Source organism: Gallus gallus, chromosome 19 (genome assembly GCF_016699485.2).
Source record: "Gallus gallus isolate bGalGal1 chromosome 19, bGalGal1.mat.broiler.GRCg7b, whole genome shotgun sequence".
NCBI classification, from domain to species: Eukaryota; Metazoa; Chordata; class Aves; order Galliformes; family Phasianidae; genus Gallus; species Gallus gallus.
The window spans coordinates 6876792-6901785 of record NC_052550.1 but is presented as its reverse complement, the minus strand read 5'-3'; the positions used below and the strand labels follow the sequence as shown (position 1 = coordinate 6901785).

General features: G+C 39.5%; 1 protein-coding gene across 8 annotated transcripts in view; it reads right to left on the bottom strand.

Moving 5' to 3' along the window:
* Positions 1 to 24994, bottom strand: part of SPECC1 (sperm antigen with calponin homology and coiled-coil domains 1) — an 83444-nt gene that overhangs the window by 13292 nt on the left and 45158 nt on the right. For 5 of the 8 annotated variants that reach the window (XM_046902630.1, XM_015295829.4, XM_415840.8 and 2 more), the window contains 9 exons: positions 22552 to 24119; positions 20479 to 20686; positions 19778 to 19851; positions 19048 to 19226; positions 11090 to 11235; positions 10776 to 10876; positions 10333 to 10414; positions 6972 to 7122; positions 5724 to 5826 (listed from right to left, as the gene is read on the bottom strand). In XM_046902630.1, coding sequence (XP_046758586.1) covers positions 5724 to 5826; positions 6972 to 7122; positions 10333 to 10414; positions 10776 to 10876; positions 11090 to 11235; positions 19048 to 19226; positions 19778 to 19851; positions 20479 to 20686; positions 22552 to 24119 — 2612 coding nt within the window. Of the gene's footprint in view, positions 1 to 5723; positions 5827 to 6971; positions 7123 to 10332; positions 10415 to 10775; positions 10877 to 11089; positions 11236 to 13773; positions 15087 to 19047; positions 19227 to 19777; positions 19852 to 20478; positions 20687 to 22551; positions 24120 to 24994 lie in introns of those variants that run through there. The other 3 variants (XM_046902631.1, XM_004946652.5, XR_006931834.1) reach the window with 2 other exon arrangements.

The following is a 24994-nucleotide window of genomic DNA, read 5'->3' as shown; positions in this document are numbered from 1 at the left end:
ATCGGGAGGTGTTTTGTTCAGTGTTCTTCTTCAGCCACGTTCATGTACCACTGGCCAAGAAGGAGCTTTTTGGTTCTCTTCCCACAGTGCCTGAATACAACTGCATGCTGTACCAGCAGGTGAGAAATAAGCATCTTGTCTGCTTGGTCCAGCAGCAGCATCCACCTCCCTAATGCAAATGCATTGGCCCTCTGACCACCAGACCAAAGTGAACTTTATGCCCTCATCAGCCTATGTGCATTTGTACATCTTTGGGCGATACTTCACATGTACTTGACTTCATCCAGCCAGCAAATGAATAAAAAGAAAACATGGGAAGAAGCAGGGATAATACCATGGAATAATAGTGCCTGACAACAAAGATGATATGGCAGAAATAATGCCTAGTAGAAAAAAGAAAAGGAATGCAAATTCCTGGGAGAAAAACAAAGCCAGAAATTCATTAAAAAAAAAAAAAAAGAAAGAAAGAAAAAAGAAAAGCTAGCATCAGTCTGAGTTTAAAACAAATATAAAAGGGCAAAAAGCTTTGTAACTGTCGCCAAGCCACTGGTCAACCAGACTCTTGCTATGATTACTTGACAAACAGCAAACACAGACACAGCCTTTGTTTTCCTCCCCACGCTTTTGCATCCTTGCTACATGAAGAACGTAACACAGTGCAGACACTATTTTACAGGGTCCGATGTACCAGCTTTATGTAGTAAGGGCACTCAGAATTGCACTTAATGACTTTTAGGTTATGTTTGGAAGAAATTTGTTTCCAATTTCTGTCTCTCAAGGCTGGGATAGTTACAATAGCAGGAATACTTCAGAATAGGCTTTTTTCTTCTTTTTGAATAGCTAGCTGAAGCGCATCCAAAAGGCACTCATATTAATACATAAAGCAAAGATGAAGGCCGAAGTACTCAGGCTCTTCTCCATGCCATTCTATATTTCTAGAAGCTACGTAGAACACAGATATTTCACCAGAGCCCTAAACCTCCCTGCGTCTTAAGGAACAGAAGCTTCAGAAAGCAATTCATAACTCTCCAGACAAATATTCAGGACACTGGAGGTACAGATTTTTGTACTTTGCTAATTCAGACCAAACAATACAATGTCAGAGAGTATTGCCCTAAAAATAGTTTATACATACTCCTAAGAATACTTTTTGAAACAGCACAGTGTTCTTGGAACTTACTGCAATGTTAAATGACTCCAAATAAGGCAGGGAAACAAATAAATCATTTTCTTCTAGCTTTGCTCACAGTTGCTAGCACATTTTGTGCAGAATTATGAAAAGGAATTACTTTCTCCAGAAGCAGCTATGAAAGGTGGGTAAATTTGCTACTAAAGACTTTCTGCATGCTGGTGTGATTCTTCCAGAGGCATGAAATTGGGTAGCACAGGTAGCACTGCCCTGTATGTGAGCAGATGTGCTCAGAGTCATAAGTTACAAAGCAATGGCTTGCATGCACAGGTAGGGAAACTATGAAATAAAAACATCTTCAGAGGTATAGCTGCTATTTTCCTGTCTGTTCTAGAGCATTCCTTATCACCTCCTATTTCACATTCCTCTACTTATGACAACCACACAGACAGTTTCATTATAAAAGATGGTAGTTCTTCAAGACGCAGATCCTGAATGGGTCCCATTAAACTCAGTTTAATATTGCTAAAACTAATTACCACAATGGTACTCTTGGAGAAAAGTCTCAGATTCTCTTTTTCTCTGTGCCATAGGATGGATGTATAGTTGATGGAAAAAATGCGAAAACAGTTCTTCTAAGCAAACCACATTTATTAATATGGCAGCAGTTCCCTCCCCTCTCTAAGGAGAGTATGCGGCAGAAACAATAATCCTGAGCTCTAATGATTGTGGGTTAAGTGCCTCTTGCTGTTCCATGTGTTCACAATACATCTGTGGATAGCAATACTTAATCTAGAGAGGTTTGGACCCTTGACAAATGGTCTCCACAGAGAGCAAATAGAACCTGAGCACTTAAATAACACCACAGTCACTAATGATATGATTATGGGAGGTGATAATGCAACAAGAATGACTTTCAGCAGCTTCCAGGAGTTACGGCTCATGGGAACAGAGCCTATTAGAAAAGAGGCACCCAACTTCTGTTTCACATTGCTGCTATGATGTATAACTTTAAAATAAATGGAAAAAAAAACCACACTAGGAAACAGAACAAAAGCTATTTTATCATAAATGACTTACTCTCAGGAGGCTTTGTGGTTTAAAGGACTTGTAGTAATTGAGCTTCAGAACCACAAAAGCAGTACTAAAGTGTGGTCATCTCATCACCCTACATTATATCCACGATATCAGCAAATTCACAGAGTAAGGAGTATCAGTCTACATCTGTCCAGCCAAAGAGATGTGCCAGTGCACAATTCTTACAGGGAACCATACTTTAGATTAAGGGTGTTTGGCTTTTTTCCAAGCTGAAGATTTTCCCCAGGGAGGTTTTGCAAAAAGCTGCTGAGCCCAAAGCCTTATTTCACTGCAATTCTTTTTGCTGCTGCCATTTTTTTAGCACTTCAACTGCACAGTTATTCAAAAATCGATGCCCAAAATGCCAGAAGATATTCATCCAGGCATTGAAATATGACAATTGAAATCATATGGTAGAACATACCATAGTGTTTGTGATCTCATGTATTTTTTTTTTTCAGCCATTAAGATGAACTTCAACTTTATTTTCATTCTAGAGCTTCTTCACTTTCTAAATAGTTACTCTTTCTCCTTAGAGTTCATATCTTTTCGATATCAAATCACTGTTTGAATAGGGATCTTAGAAATGATAGCAGATTAGGGTCACAGATGCTTTCATGTTTTTCTCAGTCACTGGAAACTCATGCAATTTTTTATTTTTTTATTTTTTCTCCAAAAAAAAAAAAAAAAAAATCAAACTCTCCAGGCCAACATTCATTTATGTTGCACTTCTCTCAACCCCCTCCAGTGTTCCTCTCTTGTTTTATGAGATTGCCTCAAGGGGAACAACATACTGAAGCTAAAAGCCAAGGAATGTTCCACTGCAGTCAGTGTAAGGATATACGCCAGCAGCAGGATGTAAATTTCTATCTATAGTATAAGCCTTGTATGGATTAAAGCATTTAAAAGTGGAGCCTCGTGCATTGGTCCCTAGGTCTTATCCCCAAATACTCTCCTAGGTCACTAATCCAGCTTTCCTCCAGGAATCTGGGACACTGGTAGTAGAAGCTACTGAGCATATTAGTTATTCTAATTCATTTTATTTGTATCATTTAATGAAATCTGGTATCTCCATAATATAAACAGAAAGAAATTCTCCTCCTCCTCACCAGCTCACATTATAATTGTCAATATTAGGCCTTGGAAGGCAGTACATTGTGACAATGGGAAAAAAGAAGTTAGGCAGCCAAGCATCAAGTCTCATTTTCACTCCTTCCACTGCATCACCAAGTTGAAAATAGCTTGCATCCAAAGCGACTTGTGGTTTTGGGCTTCACAAAAGAACATGACAGAATATACAGGAACTTGCACAGAGGATACCTCACAGAAAAGGATGTTATGCACAGAAAAGAGTCATGCATGTCATCAGGGTTCTGCTTGCTAGAGTTCATTACTTCATTCCCACCAGTGCTGGGGCTCAGGCAGGAAGGAGGATGACGCTCTTTACTCCACTCTAGTGCTTTGTACTCAAGAATGAAAAAAAACTCCCTGTGGAGCTTAATATCAGACTTATCATATGAGTGCAAGGGTCAGGGAAAAGCCAGTTCAAGAAAAGTCAGTGAATACACTGCAGAGGGCACAATGGAAACAAAAGTCTGAGGAAGAATGTTCAAGAGATAGTGCTTCAGAATGAAGCAATAAGGATAGAGAGGCAAGACTCTCACCATAAATCAGTGAACTGTTTATCCTTTGGTTCACTTGATTTCAATTTCTACTCTGAAATCTTATGCTCTGAGCAATAAGGCCAAGCCCTGAATCACAAGCTGAACTTCTCAGGCTCTCCTGGCTTACAGTGTTCGTCAGCACCATACCTGCTCTTTATGAAAACTGCTGAGGACTCACTCTGCTGCATTAGGAATGGTAATGACGGAGGACAGCCACTGACACAAGAGTCTCACCAGAGCAGGAGTCAAAATGACAACGCTTTTTTCCTGAAATGTCATCTGGACATCCAGCAGCTATATATAAAGCAAAGACGTACATTGTCCTCTGAACCACGGACATACTTTCCTCCAGAGGCTAATACCAGAAGGAAAAACAAATAGACTGCCTTGCATACCTCCTGTGTGGCCTGCTATCTGATACACAGTTAGCTCCACCACTTGGGCTCAGTACAGAAAAACAAAACTACGTTTCTACTTTGTCACAGAGGGAATACTTGTCACACTCCTTACCAGACTGTTACCTACAGCACCAGGCCTGTCTATTCACAAAGCCACACAATAATTTCTAAAAAAAAAAAAAAAAAAGACAACACCTTCAGGAGAAAGTCTAACCCAAGAGTTGGTCTTTCTGGCTTAATATCAGTTAGACTTGGAAAAGTTGCATTTCACCAATCATTTTCTAAATACTGGATGGAAATATTCCCCCAGTACGTTCCAATCAAAGACCAGGAGAATTTCAGAAGATGAGAAACAAATGAGAATAAATTCAACAGAGTAGAGGATGCAACATTGCAGGACAGTGCTAAGGCCTTCCAGTCAGCATCACATGAATCTAGCCTTGGCTTTAGTGCTTGTAAGGTGTCTAAAGCCAAGAGCTTTCTCTGATGATTGTCCTTCTATGAAGTTTGTGCAAATCAGACAAATATGCCAGTGCTAAGAAACAACTTGAACTTTTATAGATTGGTTTATTAAAGGAAAAGCTACTGTCTTTTCTTCCAATCTCCTGCCCCCTGTAGCTAATGCTTCATAAAGAGATGTTGTGAAGAAAAAAAATATTTTATTATTTACTTTAAAAGTTGGACTATGCTTTTATTAAAGACATGCTCCAGGGTGCATATCATGTGGTGAAAACTGCTTTTGTCTTCTGTTCTAAGTAACAAACAATATTTTTCTTAAGGAAAAAAAAAAAACCTCAACATTATATCAAACCAACACTGTCCTGCACAGCCAGCATATAGCAGCACAGGATGAACTGTTGTCTAAAACTGCCTTCTCCAGCTCAGTTACAAGCAGAGTCAAAGGTCTAACTCATCTGTACACAAACATGAGCCCAAGCTTAATGAGCACAGCAACAGCCATACAAGAACTGGACAAAATTAATACCTGTTTTGCTGTGAAAAATCACTCCACAAAGAAATTACACATTCTCAAGCAGTCAAAACTCGCTTTGCAGAATTCTGTTAAACTGCAGCAGATGAGAAAGAGTGACGTCCTAAAGTGCAATTTTGTCAAGGCCACACAAGTAAATACATAAATTTCGTAACACACAAAAATGTATTAAAATGTCATTTCAAAAACTGGTATCAAATCGAAGCTGCTACTCATATACACTAATTCTCAACATCAGTTATCTGTGATGCAGGAAACATTTTGCCTTGAACAACATACAACAACATAATACTAGGGACTGCAATGTTAAAGAAATCTGAAGGAAAAGGACAGGAACATCCAGCAGAAATAAACACGTAAAAATCAGCAGACTGAAATGCATATATTTCTTTGAAACGATGTTGCTTACGTCACGCAGACAAAAAAAATCATGAACTATTTTCCAGAGAAAAGTAAAAATGTACCTGGTAGCCCTCGGTCTTCTTTTGGCACCATTTCAACAGAGCATTCCTCTTTGAACCACCATACTCCCGGGCTAGGGCTGCCAACGGGTCCTTTCTCTCCACACTAATCCAAGGGAGCGTAAGGGAGAAGACAAATACATTTTAAGTCTCTCTCTTTTTCCACCCCCCACCTCAGTGTATAGATAGAATTATAGGGATTGGAAGGGACCTCTGGAGATAATTGAGTCCAACTTCCCTGCTAAAAGCAGGTTCCCTACAGTAGGTTGAGCAGAAAAGCACCCAAGTGGGTCTTGAAGATCTCCAAGGTATGCAGGGGGTCTGATGATTCTCTAGCCAGACCTCAGCACAGGGTCTTCCTGCACATAAACTCAACCCAGCAACTTGGGTTCAAGGTGAAAATGAGGGAGGCTTCATCATAGAACGGCCGGGGTCAGAAGGGAACTTAAGTATCATCCAAATTCAAAAGGTTACCACCTGCTCAGTCAGGTTGCACATGGCTCCATCAAACGTGGCCTTGAACAGGTGGAAGGAGGACTGTTTGCTCTTCCCCATGCAAAACCTGTACCCCTGTACCACTAATCAGTGACTTGTGTGATCCAGTGCTACTGAAAATAATATCCATATGATAAAATAGGACGGCAGCACAGAACCTAAATGGAAACCAAACTGTAATAGCCTTCAGAGCATACATTCTACTTAAAGAATTTGTAACAGCTGATTTGCATCCACAGTTGAAGTGCTGCAGAACAAGTACTTGATTAAACTGAAATATCTGCAGTCCGTATTGCTGTCAAGGCCTAGAGGATTGTTAAAGGCAAACAATCAAAATCTGCATAGTCTCTACCCTGCAGCTTTTACTTTTGGGAATAATGGTGGAGATCAGAGGAAAATTATGTGTCTGGCTCTCCTGTAGGCCTCAAAGCTTTTAGCTTTTAACTCAATATAATGTGCAAAGCTACAGTAAGATAATGATGGTATTCTGGCATACAACTAAATGGCTCCTGAAAACTTGTTATCCTCATTTTGTCATGATTGCTCATCTTACAGATAATTGTTTTTACTACAGCCTGAATTTTGCAATTTGAATCTAGTATAGTTTATACAGTCTGGTAATTCAGAACTAGGCAGAGTAGCCAGCAGGCTTTCTACTGGAAACAAGAGTCTATAAACTAAAACATCAATCTTGGTTCCAGGTAATATGTCAAATCTTTCCTGTGTGCTGTTTTTCCCAGGAGACTTAGCTGGTACCTGAGTTTGCTTTGGGGTTTCAAGCTGCTGGGGGTAGAGTTAAGCATTCTGCTGCTGAAGGCCATGGGGGGTTTGCTCAGGGATTCCAGGGAGGGGCTTTTACGGAGGTAATGGTCCGGTTTCAGCTCTTCGTTTCTCCCCTTCAGAAGGTCTGTGGGAATTAAAAAAGAAAAAGAAAAAAAGAAAAGCTGCCCGGTTGCAGTCTGAGGAATTTGATTAATCACTGTCCTGCCACCCAGCACACAATATGCAGTCTGTTGTTTTGATTCTAAACAAATGTACTCATTTGTTCATTAAACACACATGGGGCTAGGAAACCTTGAGCAGATTAGAGGTGATCATAACAAGGAATGGCTTTGATGACTTCAACAATACGGACTGCCTGGTTTCCTGTGATTGATACTCCTGCTGGGGGGTAGGGGCCTCAGGTGAATGAGGGGAAATACCAAAATCTACAAACTTAAAGGTTCAAAAGCTGATTACGAGATATCTTCACCAGAGGTCTGATCAGCCTCAGTATAATACTTGCTTTTCCCTGCCACTAGCAGACATGTAACATGAAAGCCTTTTGCCTCCTGAATGCAGCCAGCTCCAGGCAGCAGTAAAAGGCATTTATTAGCACATGATGCTTGCCAGTCTACGTAATATGACTTTGGGAGCTCTCAATATGTTCATAGGAAATGCATCTGTATTATTATTATTTACATAAATTGTGCATTTTTATGTATTATATATTGTTTTTATGATATGGTTATATATATATAAAATCAACAAAATTAGTAGACATGGAATCCAAAGTTGATACGTTTTTGAACAGAAGCCAAGGAGATCATAGAAATCAAATTATCTCCATGCCTCTCAATTATCAAGTAAAGTAGAGTGATGGATAGTATTGGGAAAGCTGGTGTTTTCTTTTCTGTAGACAAACTGTCAGCAAGTCAGGATCTATGAGCAGCACAATATGAGTTGTTATCAAAAATTAAGTGAATGCAGATCATTTAATGCTCTCTCTTCCTTTTCAGTTACTTCCCCATGTTAATTATTAAATAATTAATGCCTAAGGGTATGAATTCCTCTTCTTATCTTTGTTTCAGCAAAGTGTACTATCACTGCATCAGTCCTAAATTTATTTTCCGCAGAAGTGTTACAGCATTTGCCAGACAAGCACGTTGTTCCAGATGGCTCTGGAAGCTTTTTAAACTTTAGAATATTCTGTTTAGAGAAACAGATCTACAACAAAGGGCATATCAATAAATAAAACCCAAATATTATGAGGAGGAATGAAGGTTTCTCACTAGCCTGTAAGGAAGTGCACTGTTAAACTGTCATTAGCATAATTGAGCTTGGCTAATGGCATGATCCAAATAGGAAGTGCTGAGCCAACCATTCAGGATGCATTCAAGCATAGTGCAAGAAAGAAAAGGATGGCTCCCAGACAGGAATAAAAGCTATTGGAAGCACATAGCTACAAAGAAAAGAAGGGGAAGATGAGGGCATATAAGGAGCAATTTGGAAAAAGAAATGGGATAATAATCATATGAAAAATATGCAACGTGATTATGGAAAAAAATCACATCCTGTTAGCATGATCAGTTTGCACGAATTAAAACAAACTTTGTGGTTACTGGCTTAAATTATACAGTAGTGCCTGAAGTGGTGCAGGCGATGCTATCCAGCTCTGTAGCTTGTGTCTCACTTGCATGAATAATACACTTCCTCTGACTTGCTTCATGCGGCTAGAAACTCCAGGACAGAATCAGTCAACTTCTGATTCTAACTGAAAAGATCATACTCATAGATCATCTCTCTCTGCAAAGTAATCCACTCTCCTCTTCAACCGTATAACATTTGGGTCAGATTAAGGACACTGCTGTAATATTAGTCAGATAGAATCAGCCAGAGGATTATTATCATGGAGACTACTTCAACTCTGAATTTCCTTGGGGATATTTTTTAATTCAGTCTTGTTTGCACAGGACTTGGATCAACTGCCTTCTAGGATTATTTAGATTGGAACCAGAGCTATTACAACTCTATAGTGAGAAAGCATTTGCAATGAATTACTGGGGCTAAATCAAATCCAGGTACAAAGAGAAGTGATAGACATAGGAACTCATTAGGTAAGTGACCATAAATTTTAACACACAATAGTTAATAAAATACCTGTTGATTTCAACAGGTTTTCATAGAACAACTGTTTATAGGTAATAACAGCAATTATCCACATCTTGAACTGAGGTATTAATTATTACTAGAAATACATCACAGTTGACAGATTGCTTCACCATGGAATAAACTGACAGAGATTTTAAGAGTCTTATGTTCTGTGTAGGATCAGAGCATATTTTCATGCAAGAGATTCTCTGGAAATCAATTGATACATACAAGTAAACTATCTTCTCCACTAATAACCTCTGTTCAATTATCATTCATTTATACAGAAGCTGGTAGCACAGACAAGATGTTATTTATGTTGCCACCCCTATAATCTGTTTTGCTGTTCAGATCCAGTATCTCTTCATTTCTGAATGGAGGAAAGGGCATTTTACCAAATTATCTGAAGAGTTTAAAAATGAAGGTGGGTTCCAATTTCTCCTGTGTTAGCAAACTTATTGCAGAAAATTAATCTACCACTGAAGAAGTTGTGACTGATCCTTTTTTCTCTCCCTGTAGTTTCAATCTGACTACGTGAATATAATATTTCATTTGTCCTTACAAATTCGGTCATCTGTTGGTACCAACTTCAATTCCAGCGCAATAAGTAAATTCAAGACTAGATAAGCAAAATAAAGGGCCCCAGAGAAAAGGGGAAACAAACACTAGTAGAAAAGAATATTAAATGACAAGAGAACAAAAGCAAAGTGTGAAATGAAAACAAATGCATCTCCTGAGAACTCCCAAAACAAACTCTTTCAAGCCCAAACATGACTGCTCCTAAAACAGTCCCATCTGTATCTGAAATGTTTGATGTATTTCAAATGAAGCTCAATTCAAAAAAAATCAGGCCCTCAAAAGACAGTGTTTTGGACTTGTTCCAGACACATATATATTGAACAAAATTCAACCCTCTCCAGTTCCACAGCATAGATTAGAGAGGTGCCATGGATACTTTGGAATAGAGAGGGCAAGTTTGTGTTGGCAAACCCTAGCACATCAGTTATTTTTTCTCTTTTTCTAAGGCTGCAATCAAGATGGGAATGGAAACATGACAAAATCAATAAGCTCCTTAAAACAGAGACTCTGAAGATGTATTTTCATGTTTTCTTTGACCATATGCGAAGAGGAAAAGTGGCCCAGAAGGACTAACAGTTAATGACAATGCTGGCAAAGAAACAGTATTTGTACATTTACTGCAATTTACCTGCAAGGGGAAGGTCTGAAAGATCTGTGTGCTTGACAACACCTTTGCTGGCTGGCTTTGTATTATTATAAACAGAATGTCTCTGTGAAACAAGCAGATGTATAAAAGAAAATTAAAAAATACTAGTCATAATGCTCATGCTGATGTTCGTCATTTTCACTACCAATAACTAAAACCTAATTTCTGGATAACTATGATTTAAGTCCAGAATTGTATTCCAAGGAGCTCACATCCGTCCAGTGAGACTTCTAAACTGAAGTCAAAGGCAAACTTACTTTGATCCTTTTTGTTAGTACTAAAGCATTTGATGTTTCACAGCAAATAAACAGATGAGTTTCCCTTTCCCCTTGCCCACGTACATATGTTGGCACGCTGAAGCCGTGTCATTCAAACACGGCATCTATCCATTCAAACACTCTAGTGATTGAAAGAGTTCCTCGTACCTGCATGGGGGAAACAGCAGCTGCAGGGGCTGTCCTCACTGGAATTCCACTTAGAGGACTCCTAGGGACCTTCTGAACTGTGATGTTTTGTCCAGTGCTACCTTTAAAGAAAAAGCATGGAAACGATTGTGTTTCAAAACCAGCCATCTTCTTCTCAGCAGAACAGGGAACCAATGGCATAGTGACATTCCACAGACAGTACTTCTGAACCAAGCACTGACAGAAAATTTCCACTAAGCAGCAACACAAAATGACAAAAAATACATATTTATCACTTAAAAAGAAAAAAAAAAATACTACAGTATACTGCATACCTGAGCATCCCAAGTCAAATGATTTTATCAGAGACTTCACAGTGGCTGCAGATTCTGATGGTGTGGGAGATGCTCTGCTAATGCAAACTCCTTGCCAGCGGTTGGCTGTATCTGTCTCTATAGATTCTACCTCTTCAGCTGTCAGCCTGCAAAGCAGAAACCAGAGCGAAGTCAGCAGCAACAGGAAACACAGGCAGAAACTGCAGGTCTTCATATGTAAGGTGAATCTAATGATGTACATCTTATATTGTAATATCCAAATATAGACCCACTGTTATAATGCTCACGCTCATTTTTTTGAAGTGCCTAATAAACATGAAATCATTGTGTATTAACAATTCTTTCTGTTGTTAGCCATATCATCACCATTTCTCATCTTCTCACAGGGCAGAGGGTTACCATGGGAAAAAAAAAGAATTTCACGAAATTCAGGTCACCACAGATCATTACCTGAAGGCTGGCATTCGATACAGTGCTGGGACCAATGGGCTAATGTGGTACTCAGTATATAATGAGGAAAATATCTAAACAGAAAGATGTTATTTTATGTTCCATGTTTTTAATTGATGCGACTTCTGCTGGTGTCATTATTATCAGTTAAAATCTCATAACTGGAAAAAAATAATTAGCTAGAGAGGGTTCAGATAAGAACCATGAAAGTTAAACCAGAAAACATGCTTCATAATGAAAAACACCGAAATTCAACTCTTACAACTTATCAACAGTAACATCTGCTGAACCAGTAAACCCTCAATCGCCACCTATTAGTAGTTATATGAGGAATAAAACTTAAAAGTGCTTCATCCTAACAGACACAGGAATACCAAAATTCAGTGGCTGTAAAGAAGATAGACAAAATAGAAGTAAGGCCCCTATTTTAACAGTAAGGATCATTCAGTTACTCCATCGGTAGGAAATTTTAAAGTCAGAATAAGGTGGTGAACTTGAAAGAAATTAATACAGAAAAGTCCACGTTACATAAAAACTGCAAACATAATCATAACTGATGTTTCTAGTCATGTGTTTTATGGATCTGGATGAAATGGCTTAGCGCTGACATTGTACTTACCTAGTAGCACTCAGGCAGACTTCGAGTGTAATTACCTAGCTTTAGTTTAGGAAAGCTGTAATTAGACAACAAAGTCTAGTGACATTGGAAGTATCTTTATTACGTTGTTTTCCCAATCTCCTAGCAGCTTAAGAAATGCATATTGATCTACAGAAGCTGGGGCATCACCATTCCCCTACTCTGCAGTAAGGTAGGCACCAAGGGCTATAAGAACAGAAAAACAGAAAAAATTTCACAGGGCGCCTGGAAGACTCCAACAGGCAAGAACCCATGAGAATGAACAACTTCTGTTAGTTAAAAATAGAACTTGGAGTCTTCTTATTTCCCTTTTGGCATCACAGCCTACAGAATGCAAAGGCCTAAAGGGTGTCAATGAATAAAAGAATAAGAGTGACTAATGCTTCTATTTTTGGCAGAGCTTAAGGAGGTGCTGTCTTTAAGTAGGCATTTCTTTGCTAATTCATTCAAGCTCCTTGTGTGCCAGAAGGGACCGCAGAGGCAGATGGCTAGAGAAAAAGCCATTTCAGTTCCATTCTCCATTTAATCCAATAAGGAGGAAAAGCAAACTGGATAGGATCCACAGAGCTCTGAAGGAGCCAGTGTTTTACTGGCTACTTTTAACTTCAATCCTTCACTTTTTCTTTCATGGCTTTTTAAGATATAAATAACAAATCATCAGGTGTTAATCTGCACTTCATTGTAAGAAAACACAAGAACAAAGAGAACAGATTTCTACCTCTGGACACTATGTCAACCAGTGCTATCTGTTTTGTTTTCAAGAAATAAAAAGGTCACTCTTAAGAGTTCTGTCTGGTGTATCAGGTAAGAACAACAAAGCACAAGGTTTGTGGACAGCCATCATTTCAGCAGAAAAGTGGAAGCTGGACCCAGATTTTATTTAGTCAGAGAGGAACCATACTAAATGGTAGCACAAAACACTGGAAAGGACTGATGGCTGGCAGTATTAACTACTAGTCTCAGCCAGACTAGAATCACTGAGCAGGATTTAACTCTGAGAAAAGCTCACGCTTCACAGACTAGCCTAGCCAAGAAGACTAAGTTCTGTACTAAGAGGATGGAGTTAAGCAAAATGTCAGCATCTGCTATATGCTTACCTTAAAACAAGAATGAATGATTTGCACAGATAAAAGCTGCACGTGCAGCTGGCTTAAGTGAAGCAGCTACAGCAGGAAGCAGAGCACATTAGCCACAAAGAAATTCTAACGTGCAGAGTCCTTCTCACAAAACCACTGCTTAGTTTCATTCACTGCCAAGAGAAATAGATGTCACGAGCTTTTCTCTAAAGGTGAGTTACTCTGCTTATTTTCTGGGTTTGGACAATGTGGACAATAGCCAGCAAGGCACAAGTCTTTCTGTGCTTAATATATAGATTTTTTGTAAGAGCAGCCTTCATGCTTTTGAAGACTTCTGAACTGATCATCTCGTTATTACAAGTGGCCCGGGACCACAGAACCACGTTGTCAGAAATAATTACTCTGTAATCTAGTCTTCATTACAATTCATTGTTGTGAATCCTCCTGAACTCCAAGTGACACAAAGAAGACACACAGCTGCTGATGCACAGAACAGAAGAGAAGCCAAGAGTAGGCAGCAGACAATTCCAAACACAAACATTTATTTGGCACTTCAATATATATAATTTCTTAAACATAAAAACCAACATTTAACAGCTGCCAGCACAGTAAAGAAAGGCAACACAAGTGTGCATATATATGCATACACTCCAGTAGAATGGCACATAGGTGAAGGCTGTGCCAGAATCCTGCAGAATTCTCTAGCTCAGCCTCCTCTGAGATCAGGCCCCTGCTAGGTCTTCACATCCAGGAGAAAAGGATGGAATCCCATAGCCAAAATATGAAATTCCAGTCCTGTAACAAATCCTGATGATATCCTGGTAGAGACTGTGACTTTTCAGTTTCTCATCAGCATCCAAGTAAAGCTCTCTTCAGGTGTCTCCAGTAGCAAAACAAGTTCTCCCTGATTATACACGTCACCTGAGTTAAGGGCATGAGAGAAACTCCTTCTGAGAGGATAATGATTAGAGCTTGACATATTTGTTGCTTTTCCTTCTGGATCTCTTCACCTGCAATTCTCATAGCAAGGACAAATCTCCCCTCTGTGGGACACAGCCTGTGAAAGTCGGATCAGGACATCATGCTCCTTGAGCATCACCCTGCTTCCTAGCACACACTGAGTCAGACATGCCACCAAGTGGTGAGTGCATTGTCAACACAATATTAAAAGACTGAAACCAACAAAACAGCTGATACCAATTAAATAGCATAATATTTCTATTTAATTTTCTTGTTGGATTTCAGTAACTTAATTTCCATGAGCAACTCACCCCAGCTGCAAAGGTGAGAATGACTAGAGTTTGTGTGCATTTATACATACAGATCTGTATGCATGTGTATTCAGACACACAGATTTATGAATATAATATTATATGGAGAACAAATGTGTGTGCACATTAAATTTTACAGATTAGACATACGTATAGTTTTATTTTTGTTTAAGCTTAAAATAGAGCATTTGGACTTCTGTTCAAGGCCAAACAGACCCATCACTCCAGAGGGGCCATCAGTTCTTTCAGTCTCCCAAATCACTGCGATTACTTCTAGTTGGTTTTAAATTAATTCAGAACTTTTTCCTGCCTCATGGAGTCTTCTGAAGAGAGAAGCATTTTGAAACAGAGATCAGCTTTTGCCCATGGGGAGAAGGTGGACCTGAGCAGCATTCACACTTGGTGATACAATCGACTTTTGCAGGGCAATAAAAAACTGGGGGTGCTTTTCTCCAATTGAAACTTCCCTTTTGCAGCTGCAAGTTGAAGGCATCTTCTGAAGTGTCTCACAGGCCTGGCTATGCATCCATCCAGGGCTGTGTTAGCTGGTAGAGATCAGGCACCTAAGGAGATACAGACAACAAGGGGAGAAGTTAAAAGAATCAGTACAGTGCCCATTCCGAGGTACAGCTCTCTGTATTATACAGTTAATCATCCTATCATCACTAAGTAAAGGGGAAAGAATGATATACAGGTGCAAGACCAGTCCTACAGGAGTGCCTTAACACTCCACTAACTCTGCTTTGGGACACAATGAGCAATCATCAGTAAAGTAAACCTGTATTGCTCAGATAGGAAAGACTAAAGTACTTAGAGCCAAGAAACAAGTTTCAAAGGACAAGGATGGCTGTATACTTGGCTTTCTTTGCCTATATTCAGTTAGGGCCATTCATCCAAAATGGGTATGTGAACCAGCAACTGATTACAGCAAACAATACTTCAAGGACCCTGCTCTGAAATCCTACTATGCTTCCTTTAAATGAGAGCAGAATGAACTATCAAACCTCTAAAAGACAGAACAGCTGCAAAACACAGGCACAAATGAGCAGCACATCAGCACATAAAGACTGACATTAGGGTTTAATACACATAGAGTACAAGCTTATTTCCAGGAGAAAAAGCATGTAACACTGCCATGCTGCAGCATTTGAGACTTTAGGAAGAAGAACAGAAGCAAATTAGTGGGACACATCACAAACTTCATTTCAGGCTTTCTTTTGAGGACTTGGTTAGATTTTATTATTATTATTATTATAGGAAGTGGCTCATTTAATTCCAGCTATAATCTCTGTCTTCTGAACACTGCTCCCAGCCCAACTATTTTCCCACCATGCTCTTGATTTAAGGTACTTAATTTTATAGTCCCAACATAATTTTGTGAAGGAAAGGGAGGGAAAGCGTCAAAGGCACACCTATAAACTTTCTCTGTTGCTAAACACTGTATAGCTAGAATGGCTCTGAAATGCATATGCACAAAGCCACTCAAAATTTGGATGCATTCAGCAACCAATTTGTTTGTTGTGTTACAAACCCAATATAGTACTTCTATCTCCAGTTACATATCCTAAAATGGCTACAAAATGTGAGTTTATTTCTAAGGTGAGTTTTCTGAAAAAATGAGACTTGCTTCAGGACGACAGGATAATTTAGGCTGGAAGGCACCTCAGGAAGACACCTTTTCCAACTGCCTGTTCAAAGCAGGATCAGCTATGAGGTCAGACCAGGCTACCCAGGGGCTTATCTAGTCTGGTCTTGAAAACTGCCAAGGATGGAGACTATGTTATCCTAGCTTCCACCATGTCTGAGAAAACAGTTACGCAACAGTGGATGGTAAACTTCTGCATATAACTGCAGAGAAATAACATAAATTACAGTGTAAAGTATCATAGGTCTGTTTGAAGCATGTTAATCAATTTGTAGGTTTTACTCAGTACTAATTTGGGACAAGTGAACTCCTCTCTTCTTTATTCTGCTTGTTTGATGGTGGTCCAACCTCCCCCCAGCATTCTTAGTCATAGAATTAGACATTTAATCTGTGTTAAAGTCGCCTTCGGGAGGCTCTTACCTTCGTTGAGATGAACTCTGATGACCTCATCAGGATTTTTTCTGCAAGTTCTTTGGCTGTTCCTGAACCAAAAGTGACTTTTTGTCTGATTAGAAGAATGTAATGGTGAATTCAGTGTTGGAGGCAGGAATTCAGGCAGCCACAGGCAAACGTTAAAATGGTAGGATGTTGTAGGAGAAAACTGGCTTCAAGATCAATTTATGAGGTGGAGTCTACTGACCCTCAAGAGATGGATGAGCTTTTGCCAGAAAACCTTTGAGCAGCAACAACTATTTGAAAGGTACATTTTCCAATCGGAGCTCAAAAATCAGACAGGAAACTTTCACTGAGGACTCAGACATTCAGCTGAGTGCACAGCTGCTCAGAATTAATAGGAGGGACACTTTACATAATGTGTAAAGGTGTTGTGCTACAAACTGTTTTCACCAGTGCTGAGCACGCATTTAAAATCACCATAGGCACCAGAATCTACTGCTGATCCTGAGCAGTAGCATTTGTGAATGCTCACTAACAGAAATGATGAGAATGTCCCAATACTTTCCACATAAAAGAAGTTGAGGTGCTAGGTAAGACAGCAACCTCGGGAATCCAAAAACAACCATGTAGGGAAGCGTAGAACTGGCTCTCAGCAGTAGCTTTGGCAATGTCAATCCACTGCAGACAGCGTGTCTGGCTCCAAGACCAATGTAATACTGAAAGCAAGCTATACAGACAACCAAGGCAGTGCAAAAGACAGACATATCTTTCTGTACGTATGAGAAAAAGCGAGACAAATGCCAAAACTGACTCAAATACAGGTCTGAATGCCTTCTTCTGAAGCTACATACGTATAGATTCCCATGGCCTAATTTCAAAAACAGTATTTTCAGCTCAGGCTTCTCATGCCAAAGAGCCAACAATGCAGGCAAGTTCCCTATATGTGTAAGATAAATAGTCCAATTTGCAAATTAGCAGGTCATCCTCTATTCAGTTTGAATACTAAATAAATCTTCATATGGATTCACATCCGAATATTGATATTTTATGTACAGATGAACATTGCCCTACTCCACACAAGAGAAATTTGATTAAGAACAAATTAAGAATAAAAACAGAGCTTAGATTTCAAATACTGTCTGGTAATCACTTTGTCTTAATCCACTGCACATAATAGCTTTTCTTTACATCCACTGGGCACTCCAATAACAAAACTGGAGGTTAAACACATTTTCTTCTCCTGAAAAAAATGGATTTCTTTTCTCTCCATCAATTCTGAACCATATACCACACAAAAGTCACCCCATCTTTGTACTCCTATCACTGTACAGCTGCTGTGGAAGCTCCTGAATGGAAAATAGTGAAGAAATGCAAGCAATGTTCATCTGGACTGTTACTCTACCTGAAAGGAGAGTGTTTGCTGTGGCTATTCTAACAGTGGGTTTGAACCTGGCAGCAGAGAGATTAACTGGGAAAATCTAGAGGAGCAGAACTCATTTAGCATGTTTATGCCAAACAGTATCACTGTGCGTGTTGTTTTCCTTTATTCCCCCTGCACAAATTTTCATTCCTGTAGCTCTAGTTTTGCTTGTGCCAATGCAATAAAAAAGAAGTATAGCATTGCCTCCTTCATAAATTTTAGTTCCTCCTCTTAATATACATTTTCTTTTCCATCCTTTATTATTTAGTACTTCAATTGTAGTACGACTTTTGGAATAAAATGTCATACATAAAACATCCTGCATGGAACAAAAGCCACACTGTAAGGCAGCTGTGCCGATTCCAATTTCAATTGTAAAGTCACTTGATCTTACCATGCTTCCACGGAACCTCACCATGCCAGGGTATGCCTCTAAATAGCTCACATTTACTGCTCCCTGCCCAAACACAGACTACAGACATTGGTTTTTCAAGCGGGTCTGCTGCATGACAAAAATCACTTCTGGGGTGTTAACCCAGGCCACAGTCCAGATCATTTGATCACACAACAGATGTTGTCTTAAGGACAGGGGATGTGAGGTGAGGAATCCTAGTACTTGCATTGATCATTCAATCAACATGTATCAGACTTGCAGAACAAAGAGTTCAGCTAATCCTCACTTTAATTTGAAAGAAGTTCTCTTCTGGATATCCCATATGTAGACAGCCAAGCTTTTCACAGATGGTTTAATGCAGCTGTGCAGAGTTATGAAGGCAATAAAACAGTGGAATACAGTAGTGAGAATAAAGTTATGAAAGGATATTGGCAATTGTTATAATTTCATATTTGCTTATTACAACCATCATGGTCTAGATGACAGAACTAGATCATCAAAAAGAGAAAAGAACAGAACATTTTAGAATAAAAGACAACAAAATTTATCAGAAGAGTTAAAAACAGACAACATACACACCCAAGCCAATGAATAGTTATTGACAAAGCACTGTTTGCATGCATGTTAGCAGTCACGGAGATCAGATCGTGGCCTTTGTAATTAACCGACCTGTTGTTGCCCTTCACTTCATCGAGTTCCTTCTGCAGCCTGGCACTCTTCTCCTCTTCCTCCTGAAGCTTTCTCTTTACTACACGGAGCTCCTGCTGGGCTTCACATTTAATATCATTGGCTACAACCACTGCAGTCTGTAGATCAGCTTGAAAACGCTTCCATTCTTCTGTATCTTCCTAGAAAGAATAATTACAACCACAAACTGCTGTAAAAATGCCACTTGAGCACTTAATTATTGACCTCTCTTTCAGTGATCAAAAGAAAACAGGATTTCAGCACAATTTCAAGATGCTGAGGTCAAAATAAATACTGGTGTCTTTACAGTTTTGACTAGATTGCCAAAGAAGAAACTGACAACTGATGATAAGATGATAAGCTCTCCATTCCAATTCAAAAAGTAGAATCAAGGTCCTTCCTATAGCTACTGATCATTCAGAATTGTGATACTACTACAAGGACTGTTGCTGAAAAGAGCTCACTGCTACCGATAGTTCAGGAAGCAGGAACATGCTCAAAAGTAGCAGAAGTTCACTGGCAGGAAAATTAGAAGTAATTCACAAAGAATATATTATAGCTTACTTCACTGGCAAAGAATCAGCTATAAACAAGGAACAGAATGAAAGCAAGTAGAACTTTGTATAACTGCTCTAAAAATTACGGTGCCTAAATGAAATCCAGTATTACAATAAAAGCTCAGGCTAGCTTTGTCATGGCTTCTGAACCTTACCTTCATTTGCTTAGTCAGAGCCTTCAGCTGCCTCTCTATATCTTGTTTTTGCTCTTCCAGCTTCATAGTTTTACCTAGAAACAGTTTAAAAAAAAGAAAAGCCTATTTGATTTTGCCTCTGGTAACGTCACTAACAGAGATTAAATGGAAATTAAGATACTCTGTCAGTGGATCAGGAATAGAATCAACAACAGATTTGTTATTTGAATATCTCCAAAACAGTTCATTATTTTATGATATTAAAGTAGGCTTTTAAATTAACAGAACTGCAAGTACAGGATCACTTGTCAGTATGCACGCCCAGGAAGCAGTTTAATACTTCTAAGTGAAATAAGCAACTCATTCCACCAGGTGGCAGCTCCTCTTCCACACAACAACAGCAAACTCGACTTCCCGGCTCCCACTAGCAATTTTACCCGAAAGCTCCTCAAAAGGCCAGTAACTGCAGGCTCTGGAATGGATGATACATCCGTCGCTAAACAGTAAGTTTGGAAAATGTCTGTAATATTATTTCCATAGCACTAAGTGTTCAAACAGTGACTCGCACATGAACAGAAAGGATTGGTCAAAATGCAAATAATTCTGAAGTGAGGCTCTTGTCACACATCAGGACACGCTGCCTCCTTCTCCTCCTCCTGGTTCTGGCCACATCTGAGCCTCCCGAATAAGTTCACTTAAACCCTTTTTTCAGCTCCACCTACTTTCTAAGTCACTGATGATCTGGTTGTTGTGAAGTTTGATAGCACGATGTTGCTCCACCTGGTCCTCCAACTCAAAAATTGTCTCCTTTAGGTTCTTTATGTCTGCTTCATTCTCTGATGTTTTTTCCTGCAGCTTCTGGCTGGTTCTGCTCAGTTGCTCAGCCTGCCGCTCACACACCTCCTTCAGCTGACCACACTCATTCTCAGCCTAGAAATAAGGAAAGAAAATTGCATGACTGTCCTTATTTCTTAAGGGATATAACTTGTTAGATATTTTACTGTCACGAACTTAAGAATTGGACCTGCATTCCCTGCACTGTGAAAACTGAGTTTCAGCGCTAACAAGACAGTTTCAGTAAACATTCATAAGCTATGAATATCAGTGTTCTTTCCCAGACATAAAGATAACAAAAGAAGATACTAGGAAGGAAATTAAGCTTTCTGTTGAGTGTCTGTGATTCCAAACCACTCTCTGCAGGTAATGAACAGAAGAATGATATTCCTGGGAAGCTCCAAATCTAATCATGTATTACATTATGAGAATGGTAGAGCTGCCTTAGGGATGAGAGTAATCAGTTTGTCCATATTAACAATTCTGCTGCTTTTACCACACGCATTTCTGATGGATTGTGAAAACAAATGTGGGAGAGCTAGCTACTACAGATAAGTATATTTTCTGGATATAGCACAGCTGGAATTACCGAAGGGGGAATATGCTGTACTTCAGTTTGTTGGCTCAGGCCCACAGATCAATGCTTGCAGGGTTGGGGGAGATCTCTGAGTATGAACAACCTATGCAAAAGCAAGATGTAGGCTGCCAGCTCAGCAAGCAGCACTGGCACAGGCTGACTGAAGGGTAGCCTTACAGAAGCCTGTGGTCTTGCTTGGGTGTGACAAATAGCCATTGATTCAAAACAGCTTAATTCGAGGGAAGAGTAAAAAGGAGGAAATCTGTGGTTTCAAAACCAAGCAATAAAAGTTCAGTACAGAGTCTGAGAACTCAGCAGTTTTCATTTACTCTTCACACACTCCAGCACTAGCAAGCACTCAAAAGCACTGGGGAACTTCCTCTGCAACTCTGTTCACTGTGGTCACCTATTTAAGCTGAAAGGACACCTGGATTTTCTAAAACACTCGAACTATTGAGGTGCTTTTTGGCAATGCTCTCTTCCTCTGCAGCTAGCCAACTCTACAGTTCTTCCCATGACCCCTTTCCCATACAGGAAAGGCTGCACACATTGCTTATCACTCGTTCTGCAGTGATGGGACATTAATCACTGGCTGGCACTATATTAATGCTTGTTCTGTGACACCCTGCATTGCAATTCACTTTGAAACACCCAGGATCAGACAGAAAATAGAACCAACAGTTGACTTAAGCATGCTTGGAGCAAAGCTGCAAGCCACCAAATGACAGAGAGAAAACTGTTCCAAAATATATTTATTTTTTGCCATTACTTTACCTATCTCCAAACAGAGTACTTTTCAGTTTTGTAAAAATACTTTAAGTTTTACCAAAATAATCTCACCTGGAGCTTGACTGTACATTGTCACTGTAAATATCAACTTCTGAGTTTTAACTCATGCTCCTGTTTTTGTACTCGGTGACATCTATAATTCACTACTTACTAGCTTGTCCTTTATGATTTATCAAAAATTTAATATTTGCTGATAAATACTTAGGTCCTTCGTAGTCTGGGTAGAGAGAAGTAACTCCCCTAATATTTGTTCACATAATGTCAAAGTACGTTTTTATTAACCTGTTCTCTTGCTTCAATTTTGATAAACATTTCTGTTCACCAAAAATAGCATATCCTGCAGAAGGTAATAGATGAAATAAATTTTGAGCTTATAAGCACAGTTTTGCTAAGAGTTATTCCTGGAAAAACATGTACATAGCAAAAGAAACAGAAAATACTGTAATGATCCCAGCTTCCATTCAACAGTACTGAATGCAATTGAAATAATTAGTACTGAAATCAGCTGATCAATAGCAATTCACAGACCAACAATTACTTATTTGTGGAAAGACAGATAAACAACTGTTACACTGTACAGCTGCTACTGCTTTACCTTAGATAGCAGACCCTGAACATGCTTCAGTTCACTGTTGGCTTTCAGCAGCTCTTGCTTAAGCTCAGTGCAAGATGCTTCCAACTGATCCTTTTCTGCATGGGCTACTTTCAGCAGCTCCTGCACCTCAGAGTTGTCAGTAGTGCATCCCATGGCGTTGATTTCTGCAGCCTTTTGTTTCTCACTCTCCAGCTGGGTTTTTAGAGATCCATTCTCAATCTTTAGACCTTCCAATGCAATTTTACAGTCCTCCAGAGTTTTTGTCACTGTGCTGTTGCTCTGCTGTTCCACTTCTAGAAGTTTAAGCAGCTTCTCGTTTTCATCTCTCAGGCCTTTAATAACCTGCTGGGCATCTTGATGCTCCCTTTCCAAGCTTCGGAGGCTGCTGGTTAATTGTTGCTGAATGTTGAGCAATTTCTCTCTTTCAAATTGTGCTTTTTCAAGAACTTCTGCACACTTCTGTTCCAGTTCGAGGACTTTACCCTCCTGAGCTCTGCTCTCTTCACTCTTGGATCGCTCTTGGAGGAGAGTCATAAGCTTTTCATTTTCTTGACCCAGCTGTTCTGCTCTGTCTCTATGTTGACGAAAAGAAGTCTCCAGGAGAGCTTTCTCCTCCACCAGCTTCTCATTTTCTGCTGTCAGCTCCTGCACCATTTGTTGCTGATCTGACAGCTCCTGCAAAGTGGCTTGTAATTCTTCTGCTGTGCTATGGTGATTCTCCTCCATTTTTTGTATTTTCTCCGTAAGAGATGCAACAGAAAGGTCACTAATATTGTTTGGAGAACTTCCTGTAGTGGAGCATTTGGAGCCTTTGAAGTGGTTGCTGTTGGAGGACGCTGGCCTGGAAGGTATATCTGCTATATGTTCAAAATCAGACGCATCGGGTGACAAGGAAGCTTTAGTTACATCGCTGCTGGAAGAAGCGGAATTGCGCAGCGTACCCCCATTCACTCGCTGCCTGTGCTCAACTGTTTCACCTCTCAATACATTTTTTGATGGGCTTCCAAAACTGGATTCTTGGGTAGTTGGGGTAGGGAGGCTGCTGTCACCGCCACTGCTTGTTGTTGTGTCTGACAGAGGAGAGTTCTCTAGATAAAGCAATTTCTCTTTCAAAACACGATTTTCTTCTCCCAGGCTAGCAAGCTCTTTCTGAAAAGTCCTGTTTTTTTCCTGAAGGGTCCGTATTAGTGGATCTATGTCAACAGGTGACAAGGTTTCTACGTTTTGGTCTGAAGCACCCATCCCTTCAGGGTTAAGCGACCCTTTCTCTTTGCATTTCTTCAGTTCACAACGGAGTTTGGTTATTTCAGAATCTTTTGTCTTGGCTTCTGCCAGGAGTTCTTTAACCTGAGATTCCAAAACAGCCTTGTCACCAGTTTCACTCTCTTGCTTGGACTTGCTAGTGGGGCGCACATGTTTGGTAGGAGTCGGTGTACCAGAAGAGGTGGGGCTGGGCTGAGTTTTCCTTGTATTGGCTTGGCCACGCAGTACAGCTCTCTCCCTTGACACAGAGGATGATATTTCTCGGGGTGCTGGAATCCCTGTGCGCTTTGCAGTTGAAACCGTTCCTTGAAAAGAAAATGATGAGGCAAATTGAGCGAGTTAATGAAGAAAACAAATTGCACAACAACAACATGAGAGCCTAGAGCAGTCTTGGAAATAAACACCTGAATATTTGAATAGGTTTAGTCATGATGAGTGCGGATTCATGTTTCACAAAGGCTTGTACTATTTTGCATTTCATCCCCTCCTACCTCCTGCAAAGGGAACACAATCTGCTGAAGTTCTTCCCAATGTAATAATGTAACATGCAGATGCTGTGCTACGCAAACTGCAACCCCCCCCAGTACCAGGATACTAATTATTTGAAAATGAAAACATTCTTTATGCTATACCTTGTGAAAAGACAAGTTTAATCCTATTAATTTCTGGGTGAAGTTTCAATAACGTAAGAAAAAAAATATGATCCTTGATTATAAAATATACTGGTTTTTAGTCACATGACTATGTTATCACACATTAAACTAATGTATTTGCATTACACTCAATTTATGCAGAATAGAATCATGAAAAAAGGTTGGAAACACTTATTCTGACTGTAGTTTCAGTGATAGGGAGTCTCAGATAGAAAACTGTCTCCAACAGTGGTACTGCAGCAGTTTCTCAGATCTGAACAAAAGATTTTTCAAGTTATAAATTCCATTCTCCATTATGGAGGAACAAGAGGAGGTTAGAAAATTGATGCTTTTCCTTTTTAATGTTATTTAGTATCATTATTTTAAACCTAGTAACAAAGCATTCCATGATTATAAGGGAAAAGTTCTGAGGAGCTGATATTCCAGAAGACTTGAATAATGAATATGGTATCACAGGTACTGAATAAACAATAACAGCCATTCTAACCTTGAAAGTATTAACAAACCGATTAAAGAAAAGAAGTATG